At 40.0% G+C, this 11,643-nt stretch overlaps 1 protein-coding gene across 1 annotated transcript in view; it reads right to left on the reverse strand.

The window, feature by feature from the left end:
- Positions 1 to 7,948: 7,948 nt before the first annotated feature.
- Positions 7,949 to 11,643, reverse strand: part of LOC128543074 (procathepsin L-like) — a 9,040-nt gene continuing 5,345 nt past the window's right edge. The window contains exons 4-8 of the mRNA XM_053513392.1: positions 11,103 to 11,255; positions 10,796 to 11,020; positions 9,153 to 9,318; positions 8,804 to 8,909; positions 7,949 to 8,685 (exon numbers count right to left, since the gene is read on the reverse strand). Coding sequence (XP_053369367.1) covers positions 8,589 to 8,685; positions 8,804 to 8,909; positions 9,153 to 9,318; positions 10,796 to 11,020; positions 11,103 to 11,255 — 747 coding nt within the window. The 3' untranslated portion in view covers positions 7,949 to 8,588. The remainder of the gene's footprint in view (positions 8,686 to 8,803; positions 8,910 to 9,152; positions 9,319 to 10,795; positions 11,021 to 11,102; positions 11,256 to 11,643) is intronic.

The raw sequence follows: 11,643 nt of genomic DNA on the forward strand, positions 1-11,643 counted from the left end.
TTGCTTCATTTTTTCTTCGACATCATAAAATATCCGTTGCTGTAAATGTGTATCCCCCAGACTCTGAATAAAACAAGAGTCAGGAGTTTGTCTCGTAGGTAAACAGGCACATTAAGAAGAAAATAACTGGCCACAACCTTCGTCAGACGGAGGGGTCTAAATGTTTTTCTGCTATTAATCTCAGTGAAAATTGAACCTAGTTTCCATTATTTCTTATGGGAAAATTAAATTTGGTTTATGAGTGTTTTGGAATACGAGCCCACTTCTGGAACGACTTATGCTCAATATAAATTTTCCCATGGGGATGAATAAAGTATCTATCTATCTAATCCAAGGTTCCTCTGTACGACTGAGAGATCTTGCATCTCCTTGAGACAGGGTGCTCTTTTCTTTTTTTTTCGGTTAGATGCCAACAAACAAACACAAAAACTATTTTTTCTCCATCATTTAAACAGAGACAGTGGAATCTTAAATATTAGGATTATAACATATTAAAACCATAAAAATATCACAGTACGGTCAGTGCTATTAGCAGAACCAATCTGAGGTATCTGAATCAGAACCTTGTTAATGTCAGATCCATCAGGATCGCAGTAAGGATAGAAACAACTCTGGACTCAGTAAGCTCAGAGACAATGAGATCCTTCAGAAGTTTGCTGAATAAGTTCAAAGCTTATTAACATGTTCAGAATCACCTTAATTAGGGTCAGAGCTGTAGTTAGAATGTTTGGATAATTGATTCTGATCACTCATTAAAGACTATTCAGATTACATATGATTCTCTCTCTCTCTCTGTAGGGAACAGCTGAAGGTCCATCTCTGATCTCTGACATTATCAGAGGGAACCTTGGGCTCGATGTAAGTGTGTTAATGGGAGCTAACATTGCTAATGAAGTTGCAGAGAAGAAATTCTGCAAGACCACTATTGGTACACACTCACACACATACACACACAGCACTGAGGCTGAGTAATGTGTGTGTTGTGTTTATTAAAACATTGTGTCAGTGGGAGCAGGGTTCTGTGATGGTCTGGGTTTTGGAGATAAAACTAAAGCGGCTTTGATTCGTCTGGGTCTGATGGAGATGGTGGCCTTCGCTAAGATCATCATCACCTGTCATCATCACCTGCTATGGAGAACGCGACCGACGTGCTGCCGAAGCTTCTGTCACCTCTGGCAAGGTCACGATCTCCATCATCAAACACATTTTAATATTACACAGAAATAACCCTAGTAAATACAAAATGTAGTTTTTAAATGATGATTTAATTCATTGGGAGAAAAGCAGTCCGAGACCATCACACTACCTCCACCATGTCTAACTGTTGGTATGATGTTATTTTTATGAAGCTCAGTTTTAGTTTTACACCAGATGTACAATCACAGGACCTGTAACAGAAACCGCTCCTTCTAAAAAGTTCAAATAACTGATACATATCAATTACTTTGTTTCTTATGTGTTCTTGAATTTCTTTAGATCATGTCATGTTGCTTTTCGAGGTCTTTATTGTCTTTCATGATATAACCAGTCTGGGTGGAGCAAGTGAAATTTAACTCTAAAAAGTGTGCTTAATCACATTTCATACATAATTAATTATAATTTTTTTGGTGTGTTGGGGAGGGGCAATTACTTTTACACATAGCGTCAGGCATGTGTGGACAGTTTCTTCACTTATTTAATGAAATCATTTAGAAACGGCATTTTGTATTTACTTAAATGATCTTTTTGTAATAATACAATGTGTTTGATGATCTGAATCATTTAAGTGTGACAAATATGCAATACAAATACACTGTATGTACACTTCTGATGGAAAGTTTTTAGACCTTTTTGGCCAATAAAACACAAAGGGTTTGTATAGACATACTGTACATAGAGAAACGAAAACACCTGAACAATCAGGACGCGTGATCAGGACGCGTGATCAGGACGCGTGATGTCGGTGAGAGTGACAGTAAAGGGTGGAGACGGAACAGCAGCAAGAACAGCAACAAGTCCTGTCATGGGTTTGATCTTTTTTGCACGGGAGGCAGTGTTGGGTGTAAGGCGTTATAAAGTAACACATTAGAGTACTTGGATTACTTTTTTGATGTAACGAGTAATATACTGCGTTAGGTCGCCATTTAAGTTCTCAGTTATTTAGTTACTTTTTCAAAAATTTATTTTTTATTATTCAGAAAATGTATGTAATCCATGAGCGAGACAGCAGTCATTCCCAATCTGTTAGTGTGTGTGTGTGAAAGGAGTCCTACAAGGGGTATTAGTAGGTGAGATAGGGGTATTAGTAGGTGAGATAGGGGTATTAATAGGTGAGATGGGGTATTAATAGGTGAGATAGGGGTATTAGTAGGTGAGATGGGGTATTAATAGGTGAGATGGGGGTATTAGTAGGTGAGATAGGGGTATTAGTACGTGAGATGGGGGTATTAGTACGTGAGATGGGGGTATTAGTAGGTGAGATGGGGGTATTAATAGGTGAGATGGGGGTGTTAGTAGGTGAGATAGGGGTATTAGTAGGTGAGATAGGGGTATTAGTAGGTGAGATAGGGGTATTAATAGGTGAGATGGGGGTATTAGTAGGTAAGATGGGGTATTAATAGGTGAGATGGGGGTATTAGTAGGTGAGATGGGGTATTAATAGGTGAGATGGGGGTATTAGTAGGTGAGATAGGGGTATTAATAGGTGAGATGGGGTATTAGTAGGTGAAATGGGGTATTAGTAGGTGAGATGGGGTATTAGTAGGTGAAATGGGGTATTAGTAGGTGAGATGGGGTATTAGTAGGTGAGATAGCTGAACTGCCTCCCACCCTACACACTGTATAAATGCAGATCAATCCCTGCTATCTGTTATCACCCAGATGAGGATGGGTTCCCTGTTGAGTCTGGTTCCTCTCAAGGTTTCTTCCTATTACCATCTCAGGGAGTTTTTCCTTGCCACTGTCGCTGTCGTCCTAGGCTTGCTCATCAGGGACAATCATATAGTTTTGATTCATACACATTCACATTTCATACAAACTTAATTCTTTTGATTGTGTAAAGCTGCTTTGTGATGATGTATATCGTTAAAAGCGCTATACAAATAAAATTGAATTGAATTGAATTGAAGATAGGGGTATTAGTAGGTGAGATGGGGTATTAGTGGGTGAGATGGGGTATTAATGGGTGAGATGGGGGTATTAGTACGTGAGATGGGGGTATTAAGAGGTGAGATGGGGGTGTTAGTAGGTGAGATAGGGGTATTAGTAGGTGAGATAGGGGTATTAGTAGGTGAGATAGGGGTATTAATAGGTGAGATGGGGGTATTAGTAGGTGAGATGGGGGTATTAATAGGTGAGATAGGGGTATTAGTAGGTGAGATAGGGGTATTAATAGGTGAGATGGGGTATTAGTAGGTGAGATGGGGGTATTAGTAGTTAACAGATTATGGGCCAAACTTCACTGGGTGATGATGGTAGAATAATTATAAAGGTCTTGAGTAAAACAACATACATGAGGAATCACAAAGGCGTTTTCATCTTCTGCAATGGAAAAGTACTGAACTAGTTACTTTAATCAGAAAGTAACGCTGTAATATCTGTGCATGCAACTATTTGCATTGCTGAATGGACTTCTTTAATGAAAAAATCGATAGCATAAGGAAGAAAATAACGGAAGTTCAACCTCTAATAGCATCTCATGATCTAGTTCAGCCTAAAGTTTCACATTTAGTTTTTCAGTGCTTTACAGGTGTAGGACAGGAAGAGCTTTATAAACTTATCACCTCAGCTAATTCAGCAACGTGCCTGTTAGACCCAATCCCAACCAGATTTTTGAAAGAAGTGATGCATACGGTTGGAGAGCCACTTTTAAACATTATTAATTCTTCATTATATCTAGGTCACGTCCCTAAACCTTTCAAGTTGGCAGTTATTAAGCCGCTTCTTAAAAAATCTAATTTGGACGCAAATGAAATAACAAATTATAGAACGATTTCAAACCTCCCCTTTATATCAAAAATATTAGAAAAAGTGGTATCAGCTCAAATATGCACATTTTTGCAGGAAAACAACATCCTAGAAGAATTTCAGTCAGGTTTCAGGCCCCATCATAGTACAGAAACTGCACTAGTTAAGAATGCGAACGACTTGTTTTTAGCTTCAGACCAAGGCTGCATCTCAATACTAGTCTTACTTGATCTTAGTGCTGCATTCGACACTATAGATCATAACATTCTCATAGATCGCTTACAAAATCACATAGGTATTCAGGGACAGGCATTAAAATGGTTTAGATCATACCTGTCTGATCGATACCATTTTGTAGACCTAAATGGAGAACTGTCTGGTGTAATGCCAGTGAAATATGGGGTCCCACAAGGGTCAGTTTTAGGACCTCTACTGTTCTCAATATACATGCTTCTCTTGGGTAACATCATTAGAAGACATGGGATTAGTTTCCATTGTTATGCTGATGATACCCAATTATATATCTCAACAAAACCAGACGAAATACCTAAATTGTCTAGATTAACCGAGTGTGTCCAGGACATAAAGGATTGGATGACCAATAACTTCCTTTTACTAAACTCAGATAAGACAGAGATATTACTCATCGGCCCAAAAACCAGCACACAACAGCTTTCACAATTCAGCCTGCGTTTAGAAGGATGTACTGTTACTACCAGCTCAACAGTAAAAGACCTGGGCGTAATATTAGACAGTAACTTGTCCTTTGAAAATCATATTTCCAATATCACAAAAACAGCCTTTTTCCATCTTAGAAATATTGCCAAACTTAGGAGTATCCTATCCGTATCTGATGCAGAAAAGCTAGTTCATGCATTCATGACCTCCAGACTGGACTATTGTAATGCATTACTAGGTGGTTGTCCTGCATCCTCAATAAACAAGCTTCAGTTAGTCCAAAATGCAGCCGCCAAGGTTCTCACTAGATCCAGAAAATATGATCATATAACACCTATATTATCATCCCTGCACTGGCTACCTGTTCAGTTTAGAATTAATTACAAAATAGTATTACTTACATACAAGGCTTTAAATGGTTTAGCTCCCACATACCTAACCAGTCTTCTGATACGCTATAATCCACCACGTTCCTTAAGATCACAAAACTCCGGACTTCTGGTAATTCCCAGAATTTTAAAATCTACAAAAGGGGGCAGGGCATATTCATATTTAGCTCCAAAGCTTTGGAATAGCCTTCCAGACAGTGTTCGGGGCTCAGACACAGTTTCCCAGTTTAAAAGTAGACTCAAGACGCATCTCTTTAATCTGGCATATGCGTAACTCATCCCATAACTTCATACTTCAGTACATCTATCCTGAATGGCAACTACGCTAATTCTCTCCATCTGTTCTGTATTTTTCTACCCATCCCGAGGCATCTGGAGATTGTACCAGCTTCAGTAGACAAAGGCCAACCCTGTGAGGATCCTGAGGCATCCAGAGAAGGACCAGCTCCAGCTGGATTCTGCTTTATGATGGTTGGAGCTACACATCCTGCTCCTGTGCTCCCAGTGATCCAGACCCCATCTGCCCTCTGCACCTACTGACTCCCTGTGCTGAACTGGACTTCATGTTAATTTAAAGAATCTGTTATATTGTACTCTCAGCTGCATAACACACATGGTGTTATATCATCTCTATCACATGATGTTATATCATCTCTATCTGTTATCACCCAGATGAGGATGGGTTCCCTGTTGAGTCTGGTTCCTCTCAAGGTTTCTTCCTATTGCCATCTCAGGGAGTTTTTCCTTGCCACTGTCGCCGTCACCCTTGGCTTCTCACTAGAGAAATTTCATTCATTCATCTCATTATTATCTAGACACATTTTTCTCACACATACACAATTTATTATTATTATTATTAATATTTTTTATTATTATTTTTTTTTTTCTTTCATCTTTGTGAAGCTGCTTTGAGACAATGACCATTGTTAAAAGCGCTATATAAATAAAATTGAATTGAATTGAATTGAATTGAATCCTGACTGTGAAAAACATAATGTTAAAATAACCAAATGATGGACATGAGAGTGACTGGCACCATGCAGTGCTTATAGACAAAGCAAACAGGAAACACAAGACAGAGAGTAAACTTACACCCAGACATGGGAACATTTATGAGAATAAACTACGCAGTCCACAAATAAACCTTGAGGGTTTAAATAGACAGGTTAATCTTAATCTAAACAAGGAACAGGTGGGATGATACGCATGTGACACAAGAACCAGGAAGTGGAAATAAACATTGTCACAATGAGAGTATGGCCTAAAGGGATTAATGTCATCCATGCAAACAGGATTATTCATGCAGCAATATGTACGGACAATAGACGAGACTCCTATTAGACTTATTTCATTGCTTTTCATCTTCTCATTCCAACAAAGAAATTATCTTTAATTAGCATTATATATGCCTGATTGATTGATTGATTGATTGATTGATTGATGATGTTTTTAGTTTAAAGGTCTACAGGCTTTTGAAAAACCTGAATGAAAGAAAAGGTGTACAGGACAGTGGTGAGACCAGAGATGCTCTACGGCTTAGAGACAGCGGTGCTGAAGAAAAGACAGGAGGCAGAGCTGGAGGGAGCAGAGATGAGGATGTTGAGGTTCTCTTTGGGAGCGACGAGGATGAATAGGATAAAGAATGACAACCCATTCACTGTGGGTGAAAGGGAACAGCCAAAAGATAAAGAACACAGAGGCTTTAAATAAAACATGTTACAAAAAAAGATCTGGCAACCCAACTCTGAATACAAGGAACTCCCTCATTGTAAATAAAAAAACGCTTAGGATTTAAGTCAAAACGATTTTAATTAACACACTTAATTAAGTATTAATTAATCATGGAAAGTTTTTCCAACTTTAAAATGTGTGTGTGTGTGTGTGTGTGTGTGTGTGTGTGTGTGTTTATAGGATCCTTCAGAAGAAGAACATGGTCAGCAAGTAAGTGATTATAATCATCATCATCATCATCATCATCGTAAGCCCCTGTTAGAGCCCTTGCCCCGCCCTGTAAATGTGAACATCAAACTCTACATGTAAAGACGCAGCTGTTAGCATGTTAGCACTCTGGATTTTGTGCATCCTGCTGATACTCGGGGTGAAATCTAAAAGCCAGTGTTTAATGTCCAGCCCAGTGATAACTCCTTCATTGTGTCCAGAAGGTGGTGAGTTCCAACCCCAAAGCTGCCAGAGGGCCATTATAAATCTCCTAAACAAAGACTAATTCTTTTAATAACCATCTTAAATCATTCTCAGTACTGTCAAATTTTTGAAAATGTATTTTCTCTTTTAGAATCAAACCGAATTGTTCACAAACGTATCTAAAGGATTTTAAACTAGCATACAATAACACACTGGATTAGTTCATGTTCTTTAATTATGATTTAAATCTTTAAATCTTACCCAAAAGAATCTGGGGAAAAAATGCTAAAAGTGTTCCAGGAAGTACCGACACCAATAACATCACTATAACACACACATGACGCGCGTCATAGTATAGCAGCACTGTAGGTAAAGTTTAATGTCAGGAAAAGTCCAAACCTCGAGATCTTCACCTCTGTAGGACTGCAGGCAGAACTGTGTGTGTGTGTGTGTGTGTGTGTGTGTGTGTGTGTGAACTCTTTCATGTCTCTGCCTTCAAAACCAATCTGATACACAGAGACAAACAAGGGGAACCTGCACACACACACACACACACACACACACACACACACACACAGTTCTGCCTGCAGTCCTACAGAGGTGAAGATCTCGAGGTTTGGACTTTTCCTGACATTAAACTTTACCTACAGTGCTGCTATACTCATATATATATATATATTAATTCACTAAGGCACATGGTTGTTTTTTACTGAATTTTCTTGCGTTTTCTAAACACCTTCACAAAGATTATCTTCCTTCATGTTAATCATCATTAATTAAAATGATAAATTACAGGTTTTTAATAATAATTGTTTATTTTAATGCTTTTGTAAGATACATGTTTAAAGTTGATGTTTACCTTAAAAGCATGTTAAAACCAGAGAATGATGAATGTGGGATTCAGTATCAATGATCAACAAAAAAGGCACACAAGATACAAGTATGAATATAAAGTATGTACAGTTAAACCTTGGACTGTGAGCATAATTCATTCCGGAGGCGTGCTTGCATATCAAAGTGAATTTTCTTCATAAGAAATAATGGAAACTCAAAGAGAAGGAGAATGGAGGGGGCTACAGTGTAGGATGACTTTCACACACAAACATACATGCATGTGCATAAACACACACACACACACACACACACACACACACACACACGTGGTCACAGTGTTATAGTAAACAGTACAATGCATGCGTACTACTCTTATCTCAAGACATCGCTCGTTTATTAAGTTCAAATTTATTTTAGAATTTTGCTTGTCTTGCAAAATGCTCACAGACCTACAGAGTTGCTCACAATCCAAGGTTCCACTGTACTTCTTTACTCCTGTAAGAGTACTGCTTCACCACTTCACCACCAGAGGGCAGTGCAACACCCCTACTGTGAATAGAGAATTGTATTATAGCGGTACAGAGAGAGTGACAGTAGAGTTCACACAACTGGGACCACCGCAAAGTTGGCGATTCCACACTGATTTCTGTTTCTTGCCATCCGGATGTAACCCTTCTCTCCCCAAGCTGCACCCCAACTGAGAGAGTAGATCAGATTAGATTCATAAGAAATAAAACACTCTTAATGACATTAATGATGTTTTCAAAACTGTGTGTGTGTGTGTGTGTGTGTGTGTGTGTGTGTGTATTTTTAACCTGTTTTTGACCAGCCAGTAATCCTGTCCTTTTTCAGTTCCGTATCCTACCACTAGTACAGCGTGATTCACCGTCCGCGGGTCACACAGAGGATCAGCATAAATACCTACACACACACACACACACACACACACTAATTGTAGGTAACCTTATACTCTATTTGTACTCATATGCAGAAGTTGATAAATGCCAGTGTGTGTTCACACTACAGATTATTTACATTTACGCCCAGAAAACACCACAAAAGAGAGCTAAAGCAATGAGTACAGTACAGGATGAAGAGGTCAGAATGTGTGTGTACTGTATGTGTATGTGTGTGTGTGTGTGAGAGAGAGAGAGAGCGCCTCACCGCTCCTGTATCTGTGGAACGAGGCTAGTTTGGCGTTAACTCCGACAGAAACCGGTCCGATCTGAGCCACCGCGTTCAGCAGCACAGATTCATTAGCGTGAGGGAGCGTCCTGAAGCTGGAGCAGAAGCCGGCTCGGCCTTCAGGAGAGTAACGACACAACCCCTCCTACACAACGACACGCAGGTTCACCAGACTGAAAATCTATTTAGCCTATTTGGCCGATTAGACCATTGAGATCATCACATTTTAATATTACACAAAGATAACCCGGGTGAATGCACTTTATTCAATTCAATTCAATTCAATTCAATTTTATTTGTATAGCACTTTTAGCAATTTTTCATTGCTGCAAAGCAGCTTTACACAGTCAAAAGAATTATTTAAGTTTGTATGAAATGTGAATTTGTATGAATCAAAATGGTCAGTTTGTAAATTATTATTTCATTTATTTAAAGAAAAAACTGTCACAACCTACCTGGCCCTATGTAAAAAAAAAAAAAGGAATTGACCTCCGCTCCTTTTTTTTGTTTGTTGCTAAATCATGAATGTTTGTAAAGCTGAGTTTCCACACACAGGCCTGATTACTGCAGGACCAGGTGAATCAAAAAAGCCCTTAAACAGAAGCTGACTGACGAAGTCAAGCACACTAAAGATCTCAAACACATACCCGGTCTCTTGGTAAGGTCACATCATGGCATGGATGTTCATACCATTGTTATACAGACGACACACACACACACACACACACACACACACACTATATAAACCTGTTCTCTCCTTTCCTCCCTCCGACACTCAGGTTTCCACCCGGATCTCAGCGTGTCATCTCATCCTGGATGGCTGCTCATCAGCTGAAGCTCAATCTCAGTAAAACAGAACTGTTGTGACTCATCCCCAGGTCAAGACCTTGTGATATGTCTGGACAACAACCAAATCACTCCTTCAACCACCGCCCGCAATCTTGGGGTAACCGTGGTAACCTTCTCCCCACACATCGCTAACCTTACTCGCTCTTGTCGATTTCTTCTTTACAATATCAGAAGAATCAGCCCATTTCTTTCTTCACAGGCGACTCAGGTGCTTGTTCAGTCCCTTGTTATGTCAAGACTGGACTACTGCAACTAACTCCTGGCAGGCCTGTCTCTGTCCACCATTCGTCCTCTGCAACTGATCCAGAATGCAGCAGCACGTCTCGTTTTTAACCTCCCCAAGTTCTCCCACACCACCCCACTCCTCCGCTCCCTGCACTGGCTTCCTGTAGCTGCTGCATCAAATGGCTGAATTAAAACAATTTCGCGAAGAAGAGCGGGAAAAAAAATCCTCTATAGTGATGTAAAAGACTCGCTGACAGTTATCGCAAACGCCTGATTAAAGTTAATTCTGCCAAGGGTGGCGCAAACAGTTATTAGGTTTAGGGGGCAATTACTTTTTCACATAGGGCCAGGCAGGTTTGGACTCCTTTTTTCCTGAATAAATAAATAAACTCATTTAATAACTGCATTTTGTATTTACTCGGGTTATATTTGTGTAATATTAAAATTTGTTGAACGATCTGAGTCATTGAATTGCAACAATACTTTTTCACAGCACTGTACACATCCCTAACACACACACACACACACACACACACACACACACACACCTTGTGTTGATAAGGGTAGAAGGCGTCCGAGTCGATTCCTTTGTTGTGGATGATGTAACTGAAGGCGTTGGTCATGAATCCTCCTCTACAGCCATGGTTCCCCTCCGTCACGCTGCAGTCCACCAGGTTCTGCGCGCTTAGAGGAACCAGCTGATGGGTCTCCTTCATCATCTGAGCTTCTAACGCTCCCACTGCACTGAACGCCCAGCACGATCCACACATACCCTACACACACACACACAGGTCAGCGTTTAAGGAAGCTGTTTTAATTGCTTACACACACACACACACACACACACACACACACCTGGTTCTGCACAGGGCTGACCAGGCCCTTTTCAGTCCAGTCCAGTCTGTCTGGGATTAGGGAGTCACTCAGCTCCAAGAGGTTCTTATTAACATCCAGAGGAATGTTCTCCATCCTCAGTCCGTTCAGCTGAGCATTAATCTCTTCTGCTGTCTGCACACATCAACATACACATACTTATAGACTGTTTTCTGTAGCACACACACACACACACACACACACACCGACTATTTATTTACTAATTATTGGTTTATATTGCTGAGTCTGGTGATGGTGAGGAAGCAATATGAGGAAGAAACCTTGAGAGGAACCAGACTTATTATCATCTTGGTGGCACTTACTGTCCACTTTATTAGGAACACCTCACACTGCTTATTCATGCAGTTATTTATTCACCAATCACGTGGCAACAGCACAGTGTGCAAAATCACCCAGGTGCAGGTCACACGCTTCAGTGTTCATGTTCACGTCAAAGATCAGAATGAAGAAGAAGTCTGATCTTCGTGACTGTTACTGTGACATTCACGTTTGTGCCAGATGG

Source organism: Clarias gariepinus, chromosome 2, assembly GCF_024256425.1.
Source record: "Clarias gariepinus isolate MV-2021 ecotype Netherlands chromosome 2, CGAR_prim_01v2, whole genome shotgun sequence".
NCBI lineage: Eukaryota > Metazoa > Chordata > Actinopteri > Siluriformes > Clariidae > Clarias > Clarias gariepinus.